Here is a 25,848-nt window from a genome sequence, read left to right on the forward strand (position 1 = left end):
TCTCTCTCTCTCAAAAATGAATAAACTTAAAAAAATAAAAAAGTATGTTGTTTTAAGTTGCTAAAATGGGGGATCATTTGTTATAGCAATAGATGACTAAGACAGTATGTCATAATACCTCATTGTGGTTTTAGTTAGCACTTCCCTAAGGGCTAATAATATTGAGCATCTGTATATTCTCTGCTGTACTGTCCATTCATATTGTTTCTCTTTTTTTTTTTTAATTTTTTTTTTGTTTGTTTCTCTTTTTAAATTGAGTTCTTTGGTTGAGTTTTGGGAGGTTTTTTAAAAGATGTATTCTGGATATATCCCTTTATTTATGTGTCATACAAATGTTTTCTCCCAGTTTGCGATTTTGTCTTTTTATCCTCTTTACAATGTCCTTCCCAGAACAAAAGTTTTAAATTTTGAGGATACCAAGGTTTTTTTCTTGCCTTCTTGCCTTTTTTTCTTGCCTTCTTGCTTTTGGTATCCTAAGAACTCTGCTTGACTAAAGGTCATGAAGATTTTCTATGTTTTCTTCTAGGGGTTTTATAAACTTACGCTTTACACTTAGGTCTCTGATCCATATTTAAAAAAAATAGCTTTATTAAAGTATAATTTACACACCATACAACTCACCCATTTAACATGTACATGTAATGTTTAAGATTTTTACTTTATTTTTACTATATTCAAGTTGTGTAATCATCACAACAATCTACTTTTGGAACATTTGCATCCCCACCTCAAAGAACTCCTTGCCCGTTAGCCATCAATCCCCTTCTCCACTTCCCATCCTTAGCCCTAGCAACCACTAATCTATCTTCTGTCTGTATAAATTTGCCTGTTCCGAGCACTTCATGTAATTGGAATCATACAATGTATGACTTTTTGTGACTGACTCCTTTTCACTTAGCATATCTTCAAAGTCCGTGTTGTGACATGTATCAGTACTTCATTTCTTTTTATAGCCAAATAATATTCTATCGTACGAATACTCTATGCTTATGTATTCATCAGTTGATGAACATTTTGGTTGTTTCAACCCCTTAGCTATGATGAATGCTGCTGCTATGAACATTTGTGTACACATTAAAAAAAATTTTTTAAGTGTTTATTTTTGAGAGAGACAGAGACAGGATGCGAGTGGGTTAGGGGCAGAGAGAGACAGGGAGACACAGAATCCGAAGCAGGCTCCAGGCTCTGAGCTGTCAGCACAGAGCCCGACGTGGGGCTAGAACTCACAGACCGCGAGATCATGACCTGAGCCGAAGTCAGACGCTCAACCGACTGAGCCACCCAGGCGCCCCTCGCATTTTTATGTGGACATATATTTTCATTTCTCTTGGATATACCTAGTAGTGGAATTACTGGGTCTTTTGGTAACTAACTTTTTGAAGAACTGACAAACTATTTTCTAAAGTGGAAAACTTTACATTCCACCACGGATATATGAGAATTCCAACCACCATCACTTGACTATTTTGACTATTGCCATGATAGTGGTGGTAAAGTGGTATCTCACTGTGGTTTCATTGTGATCCGTTTTGAGTTAATTTTTGTATAGTGCAACGTGTAGATCAAGGTTCATATTTTTGCATATAGATGTCCAGTTCTAGCACCATTTGTTGAAGACTGTCCTTTCTCTGAATTATTATTGTACCTTTGTCAAAAATCAATAGATTCACAGGAATATAATCAATTTCTGGATTTTCTATCCTGTTCCATTATTCTACACTATCCTTCAGCCCATAATACACTGTCTTGACTACTGTCGATCTATAGTATGTCTTACAAATCATATACAGATCCTTCAACTTTGTTCTTCTTCAAAAAGTATCTTGGCTAGGGGTACCTGGGTGGCTCAGACACAGGAGCATATGACTCTTGATCTTGGGGTTAGTTCAAGCCCCACAGCGGATACAGAGATTACTTTGAAAATTATATCTTTAAAAAAAATTGTCTTGGCTAATCTAGTCCCTTCACCTTCCTATATAGATTTTTTTGTTTGTTTGTTTGGGATTGCATTAAATCTATATATTAGTTTGGGTAGAACCAACATCTTAACTATATTGAGTCTTCCCATCTGTGAACATGATAGGTCTCCATTTTTTAAGTTTTTTTGTCACCTCTCTCATTAACACTTTGTATTTTTTATAGCCTGTAGAACCTACATGTATTTTATTACATACTTAAGTATTTCTCTTTCTCTTTTGGAGCTTTTACAAATGGTAGTTTAAAAATTTTCAGTTTTCACTTGTTCATTGGTATAGAAATACAATAGATTTTGTATATGGATTTTGTATCCTGCAACCCTGATAAACTTATTAGTTCCAGGAGCTTTATAGGTTCCTTGGGATTTTCTACAAAGACAATCGTATCAGCTGCGAATAGTTTTACTTTTCCTTCTCAACCAGAATGCCTTTTATTTTTCGCTAGCCTTATTGCATTTGCTAAGACTTCCAGAGCAATATTCAATAGAAGTGATAGTGGACATTTTTGTCTTAGTTTCCAATCATAGGAAGAAAGCATTCCATCTTTCACTATTAAATATGTTAGCTGTAGTATTTTGCATATGATCTTTACCAGATTGAAGAAGTTCCCTTCTATTCTTAGTCTGCTGAATCTTTATTATGAATGGATGTTAATGCTTTTTCTGCACCTATTGATATAATCATGTGGTTTTTCTTAAGTCTGTGGAGAATTACATTGATTTTCAAGTGTGACACCAATCCTGTATTCCTGGGATAAATACCATTTGGTTGTTTTAATTTTTACATATTGAATTTGATTTGCTAATAATTTGAGGCATTTTTGCATCTATATTAATGGGGGATGTTGGGCTGCAGTTTTCTTGCATTACTCTTTGTCTAGTTTTGATATGAAGGTACTCTTAGCTTTATAAAATGCCTCCTTCTCTTCTGGAAGAGATTTCGAAGGATTGCTAATTCTTCCTTGTATGTTTGGTAGAATTCACTAGTGAAATTATTTGGACCTGGAGTATTCTTTTTTGGAAGCCATGAATTAGATTTAATAGCTTTAGTACTGTTCACTTTATTTCTCCTTGAATGAGTTTTGGTAATTTGTGTCTTTCAAGGAACTGGTCCATTTCATTTAAGTTGTTGCATGTATATGTAGAGTGTTCATAGTATTTCCTTATTCTTTTAATGTTTGTAGAGACAAGGGTAATGTCCTCTCATTTTCGTCAATTTGTCTTTTTTTTCTAGGTCAGTCTGGTTAGACATTTATCAACTCTCTCTTTTTAAAGAATCAACTTTTGGTTTCATTGATTTTTCTCTTTCTGTTTTGGATTTCATTGATTTCTTGCCTTTATTATTTTCTTCTGCTTGCTTTTGAGTATATTTTATATTTGTTTTTATAGGTTATTTGGGTGAACTACCCCATTTTTGAGACTGTAAAACCATAATAACAAATCCTGACTAAAATAAAAACTCAGACAAACCTATAGGTGCAAAACTTATGTATATTTTATTAAAAATAACATAAAATAGGGAAGCTGATGTAATATCAATAAATGCTAAAAGCCATTGGCTTTCATCCAGCATTGTTTTAAAAATACCATGTTCAGGGGCGCCTGGATGGCTCAGTCATTAAGCATCCAACTTCAGCTCCGGTCCTGATCTTGTGGTCTGTGGGTTCAAGCCCCGGGTCAGGCTCTGTGCTGTCCTAACAGCTTCAGATTCTGTGTCTCCCTCTCACTTTCCCCCGCCCCCACTTAGGCTCTATCTCTCTCTCTCTCTGTCTCTCTAAAAATAAACATTAAAAAATTTTAAATAGCATGTTCAAATAAAAACTATATTTAAAAATACAAAAACAGAAAACCCTCACTCTGACCCCTGGTCCCCAGACAACCATTTCATTAGCCCCTTGTTAATCCTTTCAGTGTGACATTATGCAAATATAAGCAAACATGGATATACTCATTGTTTTTAATAAACTATATTATATGTTTTATACACTATACTTATACATGCATATATGCACATTGTTCTTCACCTTGTATTCATTTCATATTCTATCTTGGAGATCTTTCCATTTCAGCATGAGACCTTCCTTTTCATTACAGCTGCACACTGTACGTCCACAGAATAGTCTATTAAACCAGTCCTCTATTGGCGGACATTTGTGGTGTTTTCCATTTGTTACTATTGGAAACAATGTCAGATATTTTCAAAGCACACATGCAGGTGTATCGATAAATTCTCAGAAATGGGATATCGGGGGGGGGGGGGGGGGGGGAAGGTAAAAGTATCTGTAGTTTTGGTAGACACTATCAAATTCCCCTCCCTAGGAGTTCTATTTTATAATCCCCACAGCAATGCATGAGGATGCCTGTGTCTCTATAGCCTCATTAACAATGAATTTAACTTTTCCATTTTCTGCAAATCTGTTAAGTGAGAAATGGTATCTTAGCATGGTTTAGATTTGCATTTCTCATATTAGAAAAGTCTGACACCTCTGTACGTTTTAGAGATAATATAAATGGCCCTTAATAATCTCTTCACATTTTTTAATGCTTTGCTTGATTTCTAAGAGCTCTTCATAAATAGGGAGATGAATCCCTTTGTGATATGGATTGCAAATACTCTCACCAGTTTATAATCTTTACTTAGTTTGGACTCTTCTTCAGGGAATTGGTGAGGGAGAAAATCCTCCTCTTTCCTAAAGCCCTCGGTCCCTTGGGGCCTCTCTTTCCCACTCAATATTCATTCAACCCAGCAATCAATCAGGGGAATTCAACAGAATTCAACGAGTGAAGAATTCACAGCATGAAGGCAGTGGCTGAAAAAAAATAAAACTGTTTCATGATCTTATATGCCCCACTGAATTGACACTCCATAGTAAACCAGTTACTTTTGCTTCATAATATTGTGATATTTGACAACAAAAGAAGCAGCATTTTTTGTCAGTAGGGACTGGGAAGCATTAGAGACTGCTTGCAAAATAATGAAAAGCACAAAATAGAAAATAAAAAGCAAACATTTACACTGTTAATATATTAGAGGGAAAAACTTGAAAAATACACTATTTGTGTCTTTACATCTGCTATATTGGGTGCATTTTTCTAAGTCATTAAAAATGACCCAGAATATTTTTCTTGCTGAATACTGCATTGTATAAATCCTTTCCTTTTTAAAAAACAGTAGAAATGAAATGGTAATATATGCCTTTTATATATAATTCATCTGATTATGTCCTTAATATAGATTCTTAGAGGAGCACCTGGGTGGCTCAGCCTGTTAAGCGTCCAACACTTGGTTTTAGCTCAGGTCATGATCTCACAGTTTGTGGGTTTGGGCCCTGTGTCAGGTTCTGTGCTGATGGCAGGGAGCTTGCTTAGGATTGTCTCTCTCTCCCTCTCTACCCCTCCCCTGTTTGCACGTTCTTTCTCTCAAAATAAATATATTTTTTTAATTAAAAAAATATATATAGATTCTTAGACGTGAAATTTGAGTCGATGGTATAAACACTTTAAAGGCCTTTGACACAGATTGCCAAACTGTGTTCTGGAAAAGATGCTGCCAAGGTATTCACAGGAAATTTAAGTCACTGAAATACAGAAAATATTAGAAAATAAATGCTAAAAATAAATAAGCTCTAAACATGTAACTCAAGCTAGAAAAAATGACAAACCTAAAAGTACAAGGATAGAATTAAAAAAAAAAAAAAATAGAAAATAGCACGTAGAAGCACAATATGTCCTGATTAGAAAAAACAGAAGTAAACCCACACCTAGATATATTTCATAAAATGGCAGAACACTTCTCTACTTTTCACGATTTTGCTAAACCTTTTTAAAGATAAAGTAATCTGGGTTGTCTGGATGGCTCAGTTGGTGGTGTGTGTGACTTCTGGTCTTGGGATTGTGAGTTCAAGCCAAATGTTGGGTGTAGAGATTTCTTAAAAAATAACATCTTAAAAAGGTAACCTGAAAATTGACCAAAGACAGTGTCTCAGAGGGAACAATAAATTGGTTAATTATGGACTTTCTTTATTTATTTTTGTATTTATTTTGGGGAGAGCGCAAGTGGGGAAGGCTCGGAGAGAGGGGGACAGAGGATCTGAAGTAGGCTCTGTGCTGACAGGTTGACAACAGTGAGCCCAATGTGGGGCTCGAGCTCACAAACCATGAGATCATGACCTGAGCCAAAGTTGGACATTCAACCGAGCCACCCAGGTGCCCCAATTATGGATTTTAAAAAGCAGCCCCAGAGGCTAAGGCACTGCTAAGTAAAAATAAATGTCAATTTAGAATTCTATGCCTTGCTATGCTATAATTCAAGAGTAAGGGAGAAATAACTTACACTCAGGGAATAATTTACTTCTATAAGAAACTCTTATAAGGCTTACTATGTGCCAAGCACTATTGTAACCATTCCACAAATATTAATTCATCTGATCCTTCTAACAACCCCATGAAGTAGATATTATCATCATCCCTATTTTATAGATAGAAAAACTGAGGCACAAAGAGATTCAGTAATCAAGGTCAAAGGTCACAGAGCTCGTGATCAACAACCGAGCTGCACAGCCACCACAGGTCATCTGGCTGCAGAGTCGGTGCTTTTGACCAATGCACAAGCTGTCTCTGCTCTAGGATGCCGAGGAGTGGAATTCACAAGGAAGGAGGAAATACAAGAACCTGTGGTAAGAAGCTGGCAAATGTGCAGGTTAATCTAAACTTGCAGGGTCTACTTACAACAAAATAGTGACATATTATACAACCATAACATGTAAGGAGAAGCAAAGCGAGTGTTCTAGTCTCTACTGTTAATAAAGTTTGCATTAATGCCTTTTCTCAAGTTATGAATGTTAACAGCAAACAAAAAGAGATCAAATGTAACTACTATCTTCTAGAACAAAAGAGAATAAATAAAACATAACCCAATGGAAGGAATGAAAAGAAAACCCAAAAATCCCAATCTGACAAATTTTTCAAGGACTTTGACAAGCTGATTCTACAACTTACATGAAAGAATAAAGGGTTTTAAATAGCCAGGATGATTTTTATAAAGCTAGATCACTCAAAAATGCATTATTGGCACAGAGGCACACAAATAATGTCTTCAGTAGATCATCTGATAGCTTAGATGACAGAAGCTGAAATCCCTTAATTAGTTCTAAAACATCAGCATAAAAAATCTCAAAAATGTAATGCTTGGGGCATAAAGCAAATTGCAAAAAAAAACAAAAACAAAACAAAAAAAAACTAAGATATCATGGACACACAGGTAATTAAAAAAAAAAAAAAACCCAAACACACAGAAATAATACACAGCAACTTGAGCATAATGGTTACCTCTGAGCAGGGCTGAGGGAAAAGACAGCATGAGGCTGCAGTTCAATCTGTTTTTTCCTTACCACCCCCCCCCCCCCCCCCCCCGCCAAAAAACCTGATGCTAATGTGGCAAAATTTAACATACTATTGTTATATTTTCTGAACTTTTCTGTATGCCTGAAATATTTTATAATTAAAGTAGTTTTTAAATCTAAAAACAGAAAAGAGAAGAAGAGTTGGAGAGGAAAAAGCAAAGAGGAAGAAGGAAAAGAAACTAATATAAATGTGAGTTGTTGGAATTTTATTAATACCCTCATTCAATATTTGAGGGCCTCTCACAAGCCAGTTGCCATTATAGCCCTTGGGCATACCAACACCAGCTCCCAGTGTGAGCCGATGGTCTCTGGTCAGGTCAGCTGACAGTCCTCCTAGAGCCCCAAAGTCTTTCTAATGGTGGATACCCTTCCCCTTGCAATGGCTGCCTAGGGGCACAGAGTACAAAGAATTTAGACAAACCGCTCTCTTCCTTACTCACATTTAATGATGAAGCTGGGTCCCTGACCTCTTCCTAACCTCCACTGGCCCCAGTCTTCCTGCTTCATGGCCAGGTCCTCAGGCTCTGTCTCTGATTAATTTATGCCTCCTGAAGGGAGTCAGCCTTATTACTGCCTTCCTATAGGATCCCTCCTTCCATTGGGCGGATGATGGTCCCACCTGACTTGGGCCACTTGGGGAAACAATGAAGCATGGAGTTGCTTTCCAAGGCCCTTCACAGCAGCTTTTCCACCTCTGGTCCCAACTGGCCCTAACGCTGATGGGGTCCATCTCTACCCACTACAGCTCACCCTCTACTCAGCTCAGACTACTCAGGGAAAGCCCTGTACTGGGGCCACCACACTTGTTTGAAACTTTGGAAAAGCCTCTGGGCTTTCTACCCCCACCATCCCACAACCTCCCTCCTACGCACTGTTCTTTTTCCTTTCCCTCTAATCATTTCCTTTCAGACTTGCTTTCCTCTCCTGACCCAGCCCCTTTCTTTAGCTGTCTCTTCTACAGACATCTACTCTGAAGATGCCTTACCTGGAGACTTCTATAATCCATGGTGCAAGGCACCCAGGAGCCTGGTGACACGATGGACGGGGGAGATGCTCAATTAGAGCCAGGAGGCTTTCAGTCTAGAAGGGCCTCTGCCAGGTAAGGGGCATCTTTCCAGGAGGAAAACCTTGTTTGGCACGGGTGCTGCGTTACTTATTGGTTATGTCTAACATAAACCTCTTTGTGATGGAATCAACCTTCTGTGGAGCTTGTCAGTCCAGAGCTTGACACATAATTTCATGTCACAGGATTTTTCCTGAATAATACAATAGATACATGTTTTAGCATGAGTTTTGACAAAAGTATTTTTACAATTGATAGTTTAGGGGTGAGAATTCTTAGGTTGAAGGCATATAAATTTACTATAGCGATTTAATAACACGAATATTATCTCAAGTCCATTAGTATATTCATCAGTTTGACAGGACTTCTCCCCTGCAGGGATTAACTAACGATGAGACCCATGATCTGACTGAAATCTTTACCGTGCAGTATTTCAATGTGTGGACTGTGAAGTCTTTACTGCACATCACACTTAAAGGGGTTCTCTCCCAAGTGGATCTGCATTCAAGAGATATTTGTTGAATAGCTACTTGTACCAGGCAGTATGTCAGGAGCTGGGGGACAAAATGGTGAGCAAATCATGTGTAACGAGACGCTCATGGGGCTCACAGAATTGTTGCAGAAACAGACTCTGGTAAAGGGGGAGGGATGCACTCTAATAGAAGTTCTGACCACACGTTCCACACCTGTAGGGTTTGTCTCCCACGTGGGACCTGATGAAGATGAAGGTAACAAACTCTTAGAACATCTATCCTATCTAATGGTTTCTCTGTGTGGATTCTTTGATAAACTTGGAGATCTATGCTCTGACTGAAGAAATTCTTACCACACACACTTGTAGAGTTTCTCTCCTCTGTGGACTTTCAGATGAGCATATAAGTCTGTGTTTTCAGAGTTTCACGTTTGTGTGGACTCTCTGATGCACTTGGCGATCTACGTTCCGACTGAAGCCCTTACCACATTTATCACATGTGTAGAGTCTCTCTCCAGTGTGGACTCTCTGATGGACGCGAAGGTTGGAGGTCTGAGGGAAGCCCTTGCCGCACTCACACTTAAAAGGTTTCTCTCCTGTGTGAACTCTCCAATGAACACGAAGATTTGTGTTATAACTGAAGCCTTTGCCGCACGTATCACATATGAAAGGTTTCTCTCCAGGGTGAATTCTCTGATGGTAGCGAAGATCTGTGCTTCGACTAAAGCTCTTCCCACATTCAGCACCGTCGTCAAGTTTCTTTGCTGTGTGGAAAAGAGGATGTTTTGAGAAAAAGAAAATGTTAACTAAAAATCTCAATCAAGGCTGCAAGCAATAGGATATCAGACTGGAGAATGTGGAAAACTATCTTAGTTAAAAAACCAACTTGAAGAGTTCTACTAGGATTCAAAGGGAAAGGATCAAGAAAGTGAAATTGTGAAAATGAAATTATGAGAAAAATATTAAGTCGTGAAGGCTAGATCTAGAAGATCTTACAAGTGTGTAGGAGATCCAGAAAGAGAAAACAAATAGAAGAATTCATGAAAGTGTACTTAATCTGAAAGAGACTTTCAATCTAGAAAATCAAATAACCCTCCCCACCCAGTACCATGTAGGAGTTGAAAAAAGGACAAACATATTCACATATCTAGATGAAATTTCTGAATTTCAAGGATCAAGAAAACAAAAGCATATACAACATTTTAAAAAAATAAAACAAGTTACTCCCTTGAAAAGAGAGTAAGATTGGCAGAAGACAATAGTACAAGGTCTCCAGTATCCTGAAGGAAAAAGATGATACTCGATAATTCTAAAACCTCACCTGATGGTTCCTTTACATAGGCAAAAGGAAGATACCCTCAAAAAAGCAAAGACAACCAAAATTAAAATAAAAACTCATGAAGAGGGAAAACACGAAATATAAAAAGTAGAAATAAATAATAAAAATGTAAAAGCTTGGGGTGTCTGGGTGGTTCAGTCGGTTAAGCCTCCAACTTTGGTTTCAGGTCAGGTCATGATTTCATGGTTTGTCAGTATAAGCCCCCCCATCAGGGTCTATGCTGACAGCACAGAGCCTGCTTGGGATTCCCTCTCTTCCTCTTTCTCTGTGCCCTGCTCGTTCTCTCTCTCTCTCTCTCTCTCACAAGATAAACTTAAAAAATAAAGTAAAAGCTTTACCTCCTTTTCACCCAACAAAATCTCATAAAACAATAAGGGAAAACTTCTCTGATCTGAAAGATTCAGAGATGAACAGGCTCAATGACTGGCAAACATGATTACTTAAAAAAATTTTTTTTGCTCACCTAGATAGATTCTGTTAAATTTCAAAATTCCAAGGAGAAAAAGATGAAAGTTCTAAATGTTTTCAGAAGGAAGGGGGAAAAAAAGAACAGGTTAAGCAAAAATGAGAGAATTACTAAATGAATGAATCAAATTGGAGTAAGCAATATCAGGAGGTTAAAAACAAAGATAGGATGGCTAAAACATTCTCAGGGAAAAATGATTTTGAATCTAGAGGTCTCTACTCCGCTACACTAGTATCCAAGACTGGGGTGAATATAAATACCCTTACAAACATGTAGAGATTCAGAAAGTTTGTTGGCAAATGAAAAATAGATCCAAGCAAAAAACAGATGTGGGATTTAAGAAATTATGGAAAAAATTAAAGCCACCTTAATCTCTGAAAAAATAAAGACACGATGTAAAAAAATTAAGAATTATATCTTGTTTCAACTAAACACAGGCCATGGGGAAAAGGGTGTGTGTGTGTGAGAATGCTAAGTGAAAGTTTGTTAATAGGTCTGTATTGTTCTGGAAAGTAGAAGTTATAAAGAACTGTTTAACACTTGCCACTGACAGAAAAATATAACTTTTAAAACATGTTAAAATCTTAAGGGTAAAGAATAAAAATGGAGGGGGAAAAAGGAAAGTAACAATTCATTTAGAACTCCCAAATAAGGGAAGGGGGTGAGGAATTAGAATGCATAAAATGTCAGGAATCAGGGGCGCCTGGGTGGCTCAGTCAGTTAAACGTCCGACTTCGGCTCAGGTCACGATCTCACGGACCGTGAGTTCGAGCCCCACGTCGGGCTCTGGGCTGATGGCTCAGAGCCGGGAGCCTGCTTCTGATTCTGTGTTTCCCTCTCTCTCTCTGCCCCTCCCCCATTCATGCTCTGTCTCTCTCTGTCTCAAAAATAAATAAAACCTTAAAAAAAAAAAATGTCAGGAATCATAATTACAGTAAATGTAAAAGGACTAAATTCCCCAAGAGTCTTAAAGACTCCAAGATTAGGTTTAAAAATACAGCCATTTTCAGCTTGCAAGAGACAAATCTATACCAGGCAAATGCCAACTAGGAGAACAGATGAACAACATTAATATCTGACAAAGCAGAATTCAAGGCAAAACACACTAGGGGATTTCTGAGGAAGATGGTGGAGTAGGAGGACCCAGTTCACCTCATCCATGGCCACAACTAGATAACACTCATATCAGTATAAGTAACCCAGAAAACAACCCAAAGAATGGTAGAACAAACTCTACAACTCAATGTAAAGAAGAAGCACATCAAAGAGGGTATAAATAATATGGCAGGTAGCTAAACATAAATTGTGGGATACCCGAGGAAGGGAGGGAGCAACAGGCGTGGAGAAGGGGGAAAAAGATGATCACACTAGGGAACCTGTACAGGGTACATCAATCGCCATAGCATTTGGCTCTGAAAACTGGAGGGGCCACATTTTGTGGGTTCTTACAACCAGCAGAACTTGAAGCCTGGAACATCAAAAATCAGCAGGCTTTGCTCTGGGAGAGCCCAGAGGGCAACAGGAAACAGAGTCACTGCCATTAAAGAGCTAGCATGACAGACAACCCATGGAGATGCAGTGTAGAAGCAGCAGCTGGAAAAATGTCTGGGGCATATGGGAGGGAGAAAGATATCCAGATCCAGGAGGCACTGAGATCTCCCGACAAAATCAACCCGAGGAGGTTCACACCAAGACACAGTTATCAAAATAGCAGAAAGGAGCGATGGAGAATTTTGAAAGCAGCAAAAGAAAAGACAGTTATATACAAGGGAAACCCCATATGGCTATAAGTGGATTTTTCAGTAGAAACTTTGCAGGACAGAAGGGAATGGCATGATATGTTCAAAGTGGTGAAAGAAAAAAAATCTACAGCCAAGAATACTCTGTCCACTAAGGCTATCATTGAGAATAAAAGAGAAAGAATTTCCCAAACGGAAGCTAAAGGAGTTCTTGACCACTAAACCAGCCCTACAAGAAATGTTAAAGGGAACTCTGAGTGGAAAGGAAAGATCATAAGAATAAGAAAAGTAGGAAGCACAAAAGCAGTAAAAATAAGTGTATCTGTAAAACTCAGCCAAGGGACTCACAACATAAAAAGATGTAAAGTATGACACCATGTACCTAAAATGTAGGGGGTGGGAAAGAGTAAAGAATGGGCTCAAACTTAAGTGACCACCAACTTAGTGTAGACTGCTATATGCAGAACATGTTATATACAAACCTAATGGTAACCACAAATCAAAAGCCAGTAATAAATGTGCAGAAAGGAAAGGAATCCAAGTACATCACTAAAGAAAGCCAACTTACGGTGAGAGAAGAAAGCAATGGAAAAAAGGAACAGATAGGATCTACAAAAACAACCATAAAACAAAATGGCAACAAATTTCTTTGAATGTAAATGGACTAAATGCTGTAATAAAAAGATATAGGGTGATGGACTAGATAATAAAAACAAGACCCATCTATATGCTGCCTCCAGGAGACTCATTTCAGATCTATAGGTACATGAAGATTGAAAGCAAGGGGATGGAGGTGCCTGGGTGGCTCAGTTGGTTAAGTGTCTGACTCTTGATTTCAGCTTAGGTCATGATCTCACAACTCATGAGTTCGAGCCCCACATCAGGCTCCATGCTGACAGTGTAGAGCCTGTTTGGGATTTTCTCTCTCTCCCTCTCTTTCTTCCCCTCTCCCGCTCACACTCTAAGTAAATAAACTTTTTTTAAAAAAACGAGGGGATGGGAAACATTTATCACGCAAATGGATGTGAAAAGAAAGCCAGAGTAGCAATACTTATATCAGACAAAATAGACTTTAAAACAAAGATTGTAACAAGAGACAAAGAAGGATATTATGTAATCATCAAGGGGACAATCCAACAAGAAGACATAACAATGGTGAATATTTACACACCCAGCATAGAAGCACCCAAATACATAAAATAGTTAATAACAAACACAAAGAAACTGATAGTAATACAATACTAGTAGGGGACTTTAACACCTCACTTGCATCAATGGACAGGTTATCTAAAAGGAAAATCAATAAGAAAACAGTGACTTTGAATGACACACTAGACCAGATGGATTTAGTAGATATATTCAGAACATTCCATTCTAAAACATCAGAATACACATTCTTTTCAAGTGAACATGGAACACTGTCCAGAATAGATCACATATTAGGCCACAAAACAAGTATCAACAAATTCAAAAAGATCAAAGTCATACCATACATCTTTTCTGACCACAATGCAATGAAACTGGAAATCAACCACAAGAAAAAATCTGGAAAGAGCACAAATACATGGAGGTTAAATAACGTGTTACTAAACAATGAATGGACCAACCAAAAAATCAAAAAATACATAAAGATAAGTGAAAATGAAAACACAATGATTCAAAATCTTTGGGATGCAGCAAAAGCAATTCTAAGAGGGAAGTTTACAGCAGTACAAGCCTACCTCAGGAAGCAAGGTTGGGAATAGGGTTAGGGTGAGGGTTACACAACCTAACCTTACACCTATAGGAGCTAGAAAAAGAAGAAAAAAATCCAAAACTAGCAGAAGGACAGAAATTATAATAAAGATTAGAGCAGAAATAAATGATACAGAAACTAAAAAAAACAATAGAACAGATCAATGAAACCAGGAGCTAGTTCTTTGGGAAGATCAACAAAATCAATAAGCCTCTGGCCAGACTCATCACAAAAAAAGAGGACTCAAATAAAATCAGAAACAAAAGAGGAGAAATAACACCACAGAAATACAAAGGGTTGTAAGAGAATATTATGAGAAATTATATGCTAACAAATTGGACAACCTAGAAGAAATGGATAAATTCCTAGAAAGCTACCTAGGAATTGCTAGACTGAACTACCTTCAATCTACCAAAATTGAAGCAGGAAGAAATAGAAAATTTGAACAGACCAATTACCAGCAGTGACTTGAATCAGTAACCAAAAAAACTCCCAGAAAAAAAAAAAAATAAAAGCCCAGGACAAGTTGGCTTCACAGATTAATTCTGCCAAACATTTAAAGAAGAGTTAATACCTATTCTTCTCAAACTTTTCCAAAATATAGAAGGGAAAGAAAATTTCCAAATTCATTCTATGAGGCCAGCATTACCCCAATTCCAAAACTAGACAAAGACATCACAAAAAAAGAGAACTATAGGACAATACCTCTGATGAGCACAGATACAAAAATATTAGCAAACCGAATCCAACAATACATGAAAAAATCAATCACTATGATCAAGTGGGATTTATTCCTGGATGGCAAGGGTGGTTCAATTTTCACAAATCAATTCAATGTGACACATCACATCAATAAGAGAAAGGATAAAACCATATGATCATTTCAATAGACACAGAAAAAGCATTTGACAAAGTACAACATCCAGTCATGATAAAAACACTCAACAAAGTAGGTTTAGAGAGAACATATCTCAACATAATAAAAGCTTTATATGAAAAACCCACAGTGAACATCCAATTCAATAGGGGAAAACTGAGAGCTTTCCTCCTAAGGTCAGGAACAAGACAAGGATGTCCACTCTCACCACTTTTATTCAACATAGTGATGGAAGTCCTAGCTGCAGCAATCATACAAGATAAAGGAATAAAAGGCATCTAAGTTGGTAAGGAAGAAGTAAAACTTTCACTCTTTGCAGATGACAAGATACTATATATAGAAAACCCTAAAGACTACACCAAAAAACTATTAGAACTGATACATAAATCCAGTAAAGTTGCAGGATACAAATGCAATATATAGAAATCTGTTGCATTTCTATACACCAATAACAAAGTGTCCGAAACAGAAATTAAGAAAATAATCTCATTTACAATTGCACTAAAATGAATCAAATACCTAGGAATAAGCTTAACCAAGGAGGTGAAAGACCTATACTCTGAAAACTATAAGACATTGATCAGAGAAATTAAAGACAACACAAATAAATGGAAAGATACAGCATGGTCACGGATTGGGAAAACAAGTATTGTTAAAATGTCCATACTGTCCAAAGCTTTTAGAATGTTGTTGAAACTGGGATGCCCAGGTGGCTTAGTTGGTTAAGCATCTGACTCTTAATTTTGGCTGAGGTCATGATCTCACAGTTCACGGGATCAAACCCCACGTTGGGCTCTGTACTGACAGCATGGAGCCTCCTTGGGATTCTCTCTCTCCCTCTCTGCCCCACTCACATGCTTTCTCTAAATAAATAAATAAACTTAAAAAAGAATATTGTTTGAACTTAAGTGACCATCAACTTAATATAGATTGCTATAGAGGTGCCCAGGTGGCTCAGTCGGTTGAGCATCCAACTTCGGCTCATGTCATGATCTCACAGTTTATGAGTTCAAGCCCTGTTCCAGGCTCTGTGCTGACAGTTCAGAGCCTGGAGCCTGCTTTGGATTCTGTGTCTCCCTCTCTCTGCCCCTCCCCTGCTCGTACTCTGCCTCTCTCAAAAATAAATAAACATTAAAATTTTTTTTTTATCCTCAAAAAACTAAAAATAGAACTACCCTACAACCCAGCAATTGCACTACGAGGCATTTATCCACGGGATACAGGTGTGCTGTTTCGAAGGGACACATGCACCCCCATGTTTACAGCAGCACTATCAACAATAGCCAAAGTGTGGAAAGAGCCCAAATGTCCATCGATGGATGAATAGATAAAGAAGATGTGGTATATATATACAATGGAGTATTACTCGGCAATCAAAAAGAATGGAATCTTACCATTTGCAACTATGTGGATGGAACTGGAGGGTATTATGTGAAGTGAAATTAGTCAGAGAAAGGCAAAAATCATATGACTTCACTCATATGAGGACTTTGAGACAAAACAGATGAACATAAGGGAAAGGAAACAAAATAATATAAAAACAGGGAGGGGGACAAAACAGAAGAGACTCATAAATATGGAGAACAAACTGAGGGTTACTGGATGGGTTGTGGGAGGAGGGATGGGCTAAATGGGTAAGGGGCAATAAGGAATCTACTCCTGAAATCATTGTTGCACTATATGCTAACTAATTTGGATATAAATTTTAAAAAATAAAAAATAAAACAATAAAAAAATTTTTAATAAAAAAATAGATTGCTATCTACACAGTCTATGATGATAACCACAAATCAAAAACCTAAAATAAATACACAAAAAATAAAGAGAAAAGAATCCAATCATAATGCTAAAGAAATCCAGTAAGCCACAAAGGAAGAGAGCAAGAGAAGAGGAAAGGAATAGAGAAGAACTATAACCAGAAAAAAAAAAAAAAAATGGCCATAAGTACATGCTTATCTATAATTACTTTAAATGTAAATAGACTAAATGCTCCAATCAAAAGACAGGGTGACTGAATGGATTAAAAAACAAGACCCATCTATATGCTGCCTATGAGAGACTCACTTCAGACCTAAAGACTCAAAGAGACTGAAAGTGAAGGAATGGAAAACGATACCCATGCAATAAAAAGAGAAAAAGAGCTGGAGTAACAATACTGATATCAGACAAAATAGACGTTAAAACAAAGGCTGTAGCAAGAGACAAATAGGGTAGTACATAATGATAAAGTGATCAATCCAACATGAGGGTACAGCAATTGAAAATATCTATGCACCCAATATAGGAGCACCTAAATACATAAAGCAAATAGTAACAGACATAAAGGGAAAAAATGACACTAACACAGCAATCGCAGGGGGCTTTCACACCTCACTTAAATCAATAGATGGATGATCAAGACAGAAAATCATTAAGGAAACAGTGCTTTGGAAGATACATTAGACCAGACAGACCTAACAGATATATACAGAATGTTCTATCTAAAAACAGCAGTATACACATTCTTTTTGAGTGCACATGGAACATTCTCCAGGATAGATCACGTTAGTCCACAAAATAAGTCTCAATAAATTTAAGACTGAAATCACATCAAGCATGTTTTCTGACCAAATGATATGAAACTAGAAAACAACACTAAGAAAAAAAAAAAACACGAAAAAACACAAACACACAGAGGCTAGACAACATGCTACTGAACACCAATGGATCAATGAAGAAATCAAAGAGGAAACAAAAAATACTTGGAGACCAATGAAAATGAAAACATAATGGTCCAAAATCTTTGGAACACAGCAAAAGGAGTTCTAAGAGGGAAGGTTATAGAGATGCAGGCCTACCAAAAGAAACAAGAAAAATCTCATATGAACAATCTAACCTTATACCTAAAAGAATTAAAAAAAGAACAAACCCTTGGGTTAGGAGAAAGTAGGAAATAATAGAGTGGAAATATATGATACAGATAAAAAAAATAGAAAAGATCAATGAAACCAAGAACTGTTCTTTGAAAAGATAAAAAAAAAAAAAAAAAAAAGCTGAGAAACCTTTAGCCATACTCATCAGGAATAAAACAGAACTGAAATAAATAAAATCAGAAATGAAATAGGAGAGGTAATAACTGAGACCACAGAAATACAAAGAATTATAAGACACTACTATTAAAAAATTATATGCAAACAAATTGCACATCCTAGGAGAAATGGATAAATTCCTAGAAACACATTCATCCAAAACTAAATCTGAAAGAAATAAAACATCTGAACAGACTGATTACTACTGATTCAATTAACAAAACTGAATTGGTAAATTCCCAACAAATAAAAGTCTGGGACCAGATAGCTTCACAGATAAATCCTGCCAAACATTTAATGAAGAGCTAATACCTGTTCTTAAACTATTCTAGAAAATAGAAGAGGAAAGAAAGCCTCCAAATTCATTCTATGAGACCAGAATTACCTTGATACAAAGATAGACAAGACACTATAAAAAAAGAAAACTCTAGGCCAATATCCCTGATGAACACACATGTAAAAATCCTCAACAAAATAATAAGCAAATCAAATTCAACAATACAATTAAAAGGATCATTCACCATGATCAAGAGGGATTTATTCCAAGGATGCAAAAGTGGTTCAATATTCTCAAATAAGTCAATGTGATACATCACATTGACAAGAGAGAGGATAAAAACCACAGGATTATTTCAATAGATGCAGAAAAGGCATCTGACAAAGTAAAACATCCATTCATGATAAAAACTCTCAACAAAGTAGGTTTAGAGGGAAAATATCTCAACATAATAAAGGCCATAAATGATAAACACAGTGTTAACATCATACTCAATGGTGAAAAACTGAAAGCATTTCTTCAAAGATCAGGAACAAGACAAAGATATCTACTCCCACCACTTTTATTCAACATAGTAGGGGAAGTCCTAGCTGCAACAATTAGACAAGAAAAAGAAATAAAAGGCATCCAAATTGATGAGGAAGTAAAATTGTCACTATTTACAGATGACATGATATGATATGTTTAAAAACGCCACCAAAAAACCCTTCTAGAGCTGATAAATGAATTCAGTAAAGTTGGAGTTTACAAAATTAATATACAGATATCTGCTGCATTTTTTTTTATCTTTGCATTTCTATACACTAATAATGAAGTAGCAGAAAGAAAAATTAATCCCATTTACAACTGCACCAAAAAGAATACCAAGGAATAAACTTAACCAAAGACATGAAAGATCTATACTCTGAAAATGATAAGACATTGATGAAGGAAACTGAAGACAACATAAACAAATGGAAAGATATACGTGCTCGTGGATTGGAAGAATTAATATTGTTAAAATGCCCACTGTACCCAAAGCAAGCTACCAATGAAATCCTAATCAGAATACCAATACTATTTTTCATGGCAGAACAAATAATCCTAAAATTCATATTGAACCACAAAAGATCTTGAACAGCCAAAGCAATCTTGAGAAAGAAGAATAAAGCTAGAGGTATCACAATCCCAGATTTCAAGATATACTACAAAGCTACAGCAATCAAAACAGTGTGATACTGGCACAAAAATAGACACAAGATCAACAGAATAGGATAGAGAGCCCAGAAACAAACCCACGCCTATATATGGTCAATCTATGACAAAGGAGGCAAAAATATACAACGGGGGAAAGATAGTCTCTTCAATACTGGACAGCTACATGCATAAAAATGAAATTGGACCACTTTCTTATACCATACACAAAAATTAACTGAAAATGGATTAAAGACTTAAATATGAGACCCGAAACCATAAAATTCCTGAAGGAAAACATAGGCAGTAATCTCTTGGATGTTAGCCTTAGCAACGTATTTATGGATATGTCTCCTGAGGCATGGGAAACAAAAGCAAAAATAAACTATTGGGGCTACACCAAAATAAAAAGCTTTTCATAGCAAAGGAAACCATCAACAAAACAAAAAGGCAACCAATTGAATGAGAGAAGATATTTGCAAATGACACATCCGATAAGGGGTTAATATCCAAATATTTAAAAACTTCTACAACTCAACACCAAAAAAACAATCTGATTAAAAAACGGACAGAAGGTGCGATTAGACATTGTTCCAAAGAAGACATCCAGATGGCCAACAGACACAGGAAAAGATGTTCAACATCACTCATCATCAGGGAAATCCAAATAAAAACCACAATGAGATATCACCTCATACCGGTCAGAATGGCTAGTACCAAACAGAGGGAATTAAGTGTTGGCGAGGATCTGGGGAAAAGGGAAGCCTTATGCTCTGTTGGTGAGAATGCAAACTGATGCAACTACTATGGAAAACAGGATGGAGGTTCCTCAAAAATTTAAAAACAGAAATATCATAGGATCCAGTAATTCCACTACTGGATATTTACCCAAAGAAAATGAAAACATTAATTCAAAATGATATATACAGCCCTATGTTCACTGCAGCATTATTTACAATAGCTGAGATATGGAAGTAATCCAAGAGTCCACTGGCAGATGAATGGATAAGGAAAATGAGGTATATACATATACAATGGAATATTACTTAGTCATAAAAAAATAAGATCTTGCAATTTGCAATAGCATGGATGGAGAATACTATGCTAAGTGAAACAAGTCAGACAAGAAAGACAAATACTTTATGATTTCACTTATATGTGGCATCTAAAAAACAATACAAACGAAGTAACAGTAACAACAACAACAACAACAAAAACCCAGAGAACAGATTCATAAATAGAGAACAAACTGGTGGTTGTCAGAGGGAAGATGGAAAGGGGGATGGGCAACATAGGTGAAGGGGATTAAGAGGTACAGACTTCCAATTACAAAATACATAAGTCATGGAGATGAATACTACAGCATAGGGACAGTCAATAATATTGTAACAACATTGCATAGTGACAGATGGTAAGTGCACTTATCATGGTGATCATTGTGTAATGTATAGAATTGTCAAATCACTATGTTGTGCACCTGAAACCAATACAACATTGTATGTCGACTATATTTCAATAAAAATTTTTTTTAAATAGTGATTTGGATAGTCTGATATTTGAATCTCAAGCCCTTACTTAGTTAAAAACTTTAAGAGCCCACAGATTTTAAACACCATGGTAGCAAAAATCCTCCAAAGAGTGGTTGTCGTTACCCACTAAGACCAGGTTGTCATAGATTTCCAGCATCACCTCTTTATGTAGGGCCCTTTGTGTGGGGTCTAGTTGCCTCCACTCCTCAGTGAAGTCCATGGCCACATCCTTGAATGTAACAGGTTCCTAAAATACCAAAGAACAGTAATTCCTCTTAAGCATCTACACCAATGATTGTGGTACAAAAGGCTAAACTTGGGAACACTGACAAAGGCAGACAGAATAAAGAAAACTTCAGAGTTCTGCCCCAAGACATAAGAATAATTAAAAGAGAGGTGCCTGGGTGGCTCAGTTGGTTAACCGTCCAACTTCAGCTCAGGTCATGATCTTGTGGTCCATGGGTTCAAGCCCCGCGTCGGGCTCTGTGCTGACAGCTCAGAGCCTGGAGCCTGCTTTGGATTCTGTGTTTCCCTCTCTGTCTGCCCCTCCCCTGCTCATGCTCTGTCTCTCTCTCTCAGAAATAAATAAACATTAAAAAATTAAAACATTTTAAAAGATAACATCTTATGCAGAGGTTCACTAACCCTAATAACACGAAGAGCTCTTAAAAGTCAATTAGAAGAAAAAATTGGCATTCTCTCTCTCCCTCTCTCTCTGCTCCTTCCCCACTCATACATGCACTCTCTGAAAATAAATAAACTTAAAAAAAAAAAACGTACAAGTGAAAAGTGATCTGAATAATCTCTAAAAGGAAAATAAATGGCCAATAAACACCAGGTAAAAACTTTGGAGAACAATTTGGCGGTATCTATCAAACATATACTTTGATCTAACATTCCCAATTCTAGAAATTTATCCTCATTAAGATAATTAATGACTTCCTTGCTAATAGATCCAATGGAAAGCTTTCAAGCTTTTTTATGCTTGACTTTTCACATTATTTGGCTCCACCCACATGGTCTTCCTCAAAACTCTCTCCTCCTAGAGCCTGGATATTATAGTAACCCAGTTTTTCTCCTGACTCTCTGATCACTCTTTCTCAATCTCTTTTTCTACTCATCAATGTTGGGGTTCCCAGGCCCTCCTCTCGCTCTCCCTACGTGATCTCATCTATTCTGACAACTTCAAATGCTTTCAAATACTGGCAACTCTCAAATGCACTTTGGCAGCCAAGACCTCAAGCCAGACCTAGAGTTCCAGACCCCATTAGCTACATGATGAACATCCAGTGTGAAGTAGGTAATCTATTAATATCTACCAAATGAAATAAATACCCACCTGCATGTTTCAAAGCCATCTAAATCAACCTGCTCAATTCTGACTTTATCTCCCTTTCCAGATCTGCTTCCCTCCCAATGTTCCCTAATTCAGGCAACCACACCTCCACCACTCAGATGTTCAAGTCAGCAAAAGAGGCACCATCATTTCCCTCCTCTGTGTCCTCTCTCACACCTGCTCCATCACTAAATCTTCCTAAAGATCTCTCTTCTCTCTGCTGACACCACTTTTCTAAGCCACCACCTCACCTAACTAGTTTATACCATCTTGCCTCCCTACAACATAACCTCTACTCTGGCCCCTCTTATTGTGACCAGTCCTTAAATAGTTGTGTTCCTCAAGACTTTTCTCTAGTTACCTTCTTTTTCTTCTTTTGTCACATATTGGCTGGATGATCTTAACCAAGCCCATGACTTTAGTCACCACATACATGGTGACAACTCATAAATTTGTATCTTTAACCTGGATCTGTCTCAGACCTTGATATCTTTCTTCTAGACTTCTTTAATTGGATGTCCCAGAGGCACTTCAAAGTGTCTTCTAACTCCCCCTCCACACACACACACGCAAACACACAAGTACATACACATTCCATCTCCTCTGTTTCTTATCACAGTGAAGAGTTCACCATTCACCCAGCCGCCCAAAACTTGTGTTGCAGCCTTAACCAGGCCCCTTTCCCCCACCCATAGTGTTTTATCTGTTTTAGATACAAACTTGAAGATGTCCATATTCTTTATATACTTATTTATCTACACAACCAGCTTCCATTTCATTTCAAAGTTATAGTTCAACATTAAGTTCACTGAACTCTGCCTAATTAGGCACGCTAACAGATACATTTATTATTAAACAAATCTAAGGATCCCTTGATCTATCATTCTTTTTTGGCAACCCAGCAACTTTAAACACCCTAAGTCTAAGGAATTTTTCACCTTATGAATCTGTGTGTCCTCAAGATAAAAGCCAGAAACTTGCTTGCCAGCATCCCTCGTAGCTTGATCAGCCAACCAGAGGTACTTGCACAAGTTTTTAATTCAGAAGCTAATGGTTGGAAAGAGTAAGGACGGCATCAGAGGCATCTAGTTACAGAAGCAGTCGAAGCAAATGTTCTAGGGGTGGTGTTTGCAGCCCTGGGTCAGCAGTGCAAACTGAGTGCCCAGCAGAAGTGGTTGCTCCATTGGGATGGTCCAACTGTGGGATTTGAGCATCGTTCCAAATTGTGTGGCTTCCAGGCCTGTCTTTCTGGCCTTTGAAGAGAGTCTGCGAGCTACCAAATATCCCTCAATAAATTCCTTTTAGCTAATGAGGATTTTGGCTATTTGAACAGTTGGCATTAGAAAAATCTATTACTTATGTAATCATAGCAAGTGAAAAAGGAAAATTTATGTGATCATCTCACAGGATGGCAAAACAACATTTAATAAAATAAACTTCTGTGTCAACTATACTTCAATTAAAAGAAAGAAAAAAGAAAACAAACGTCCAATTTAAAAACCCTTCTAAAGGACAATGGTTTAGGTAGTTGGGATGCATTGGTGAAATAAACAGACGAAATATAAACCAAAATGAGAATAACATATCAACATGCGATGATGATTTTTTTTAAAACAACAGCCATTTGCTTAGGAGTTCAAAACCCTTCTGATCATATTGATGATCTTTTGACCCCCATTTTCACAAAATTTATAGTTCTTACTTGACTAGGAAGATATCATTCCTATTTTCAAGCAAACTTATAGATTCTTGAACTATCTTATAGACTAACTACTGACTGTAAACATAGCTGCATTCATACCCAAATAGAGTGGCTAGGTATTAAAATGCCCTTCATAAGAACTGGCAGTTTGCACAATAGACGAGCATGTGTCCTATGAACTGAAAATGATTTTATGGGATTAATGAAAAGCTAGTGCTTTTCTTCCCAATTACTGTACTATAAAACAACCAATATGAATAAGGATGTGACAGATCTTTTAGTGTGCTTATTTGTATTTATTATGGTTCTAGAAGAAAGATTAAGTTGTACTGTAGGAAGACTCTAAGAATGAAATTCAATGCCTTTTATAAAGATTTAAAATAATTCACTAATGATTTGTCAATCTTGAAATTCAAACATCAGCATCAATAATATTCAGTGTATAATAATCATAACTCATTTTCTAGGACTATGTATTATATGTGACTTAAAGACTGAAAATTAATAAAGGAAACCTCGGTTAGAATGGAGTCAGGAGGCCAGCAGGGGGAGCTCTCACACACTACCAGCCGATAAACTGCAGACCCAACAGAAGCACCTGTACCTTGCAAGTCCACACTACTTTAGCTACTACTTCGCTATCCCAGCAGAAGGAAGAAAGGTTTCCTCCTTCCCTGACAACAGCCCAGCCAATGAGAGGCTGTCACAACTCAGCCACTATATGGGGCACCTGGGTGGCTCAGTTAAGTGTCTGGCTCTTGATTTTGGCTCAGGTCATAATCTCACAGTTCATGAGATCGAGCCTCACATCAGGCTCTGCACTGATAGCATGGAGCCTGATTGGGATTTTTTTCTCTCTCCTCTCTCTGCTCCTTCCCTGCTTGTGCGTGGGTGCTGTCTCTCGCGCACACGCTCTCTCTCTCTCTCTCTCTCTCTGAAAATAAATAAATAAACTTTAAAAAGCCACTATTCAAAATTCCTAGTTTACTCCAATGGACTTTTTGTTTATAACAGCCCTCCCAACTTCCCCCACCCCCTTCCTCTATAAAAGAGCATTCCTCTCCTTTGTTCTATAGACTTGACTATGGCTTTGCCTTAGCTTGCTTGTCTCTGGTTGCAATTCTCTGCTATTCTTGAATAAACCCATTTTTTGCTGGCAAAATAAGTGGTAGTTTTAATAAGACATATTTAAGACATATGTTCTAGATAACTAGCCCCTATCTTAATTCTGTTTCTCAATCATCACAAACTTATTTCCTCTACGTCATTTGTTATTCATGCAGTGAATTAATGCAAAATTGCTACATCCAGAGATATAGCAACCTCAGAAACAAAGCTGATCGAAATAAATTCCCAGTAATTAGGCGTGTTCATACAGTAGCCCTCATTTTCTTTCTTTCTCTTTTTAATGTTCATGTAGTTTTGAGAGAGAGCGAGTGCGAGTGGGGGAGGTACAGAGAAAGAGGGGAACAGAGGATCCAAAGCGGGCCCTGCACTGATAGCAGAAAGCCCAATGCGGGGCTAGAACTCACAAACCATGAGACCATGCCTGAGACAAAGTAGGATGCTCAACCAACTGAGCCACCCAGTTGCCCCTGTATCACCCAATTTCAATTCTTAATCATGAGAAGCGTTTGGGAACTCCCTGTAAAAATGAAAATATTCACATTGGTCTTGAATATAGAAACAATGCTA

General features: G+C 37.3%; 1 protein-coding gene across 4 annotated transcripts in view; it reads right to left on the reverse strand.

Annotated features, from left to right (window-relative positions):
- Nucleotides 1-3,458: 3,458 nt before the first annotated feature.
- The window catches only part of LOC132673245 (uncharacterized), a 30,765-nt gene continuing 8,375 nt past the window's right edge, over nucleotides 3,459-25,848 (reverse strand). For 2 of the 4 annotated variants that reach the window (XM_060625745.3, XM_060625743.3), the window contains exons 3-4: nucleotides 21,239-21,362; nucleotides 3,459-9,676 (exon numbers count right to left, since the gene is read on the reverse strand). In XM_060625745.3, coding sequence (XP_060481728.2) covers nucleotides 9,330-9,676; nucleotides 21,239-21,362 — 471 coding nt within the window. In that variant the 3' untranslated portion in view covers nucleotides 3,459-9,329. The remainder of the gene's footprint in view (nucleotides 9,677-21,238; nucleotides 21,363-25,848) is intronic. The other 2 variants (XR_013557632.2, XR_013557631.2) reach the window with 2 other exon arrangements.

Source organism: Panthera onca, chromosome C1, assembly GCF_046562875.1.
Source record: "Panthera onca isolate mPanOnc1 chromosome C1, mPanOnc1 haplotype 2, whole genome shotgun sequence".
Lineage (NCBI taxonomy): Eukaryota > Metazoa > Chordata > Mammalia > Carnivora > Felidae > Panthera > Panthera onca.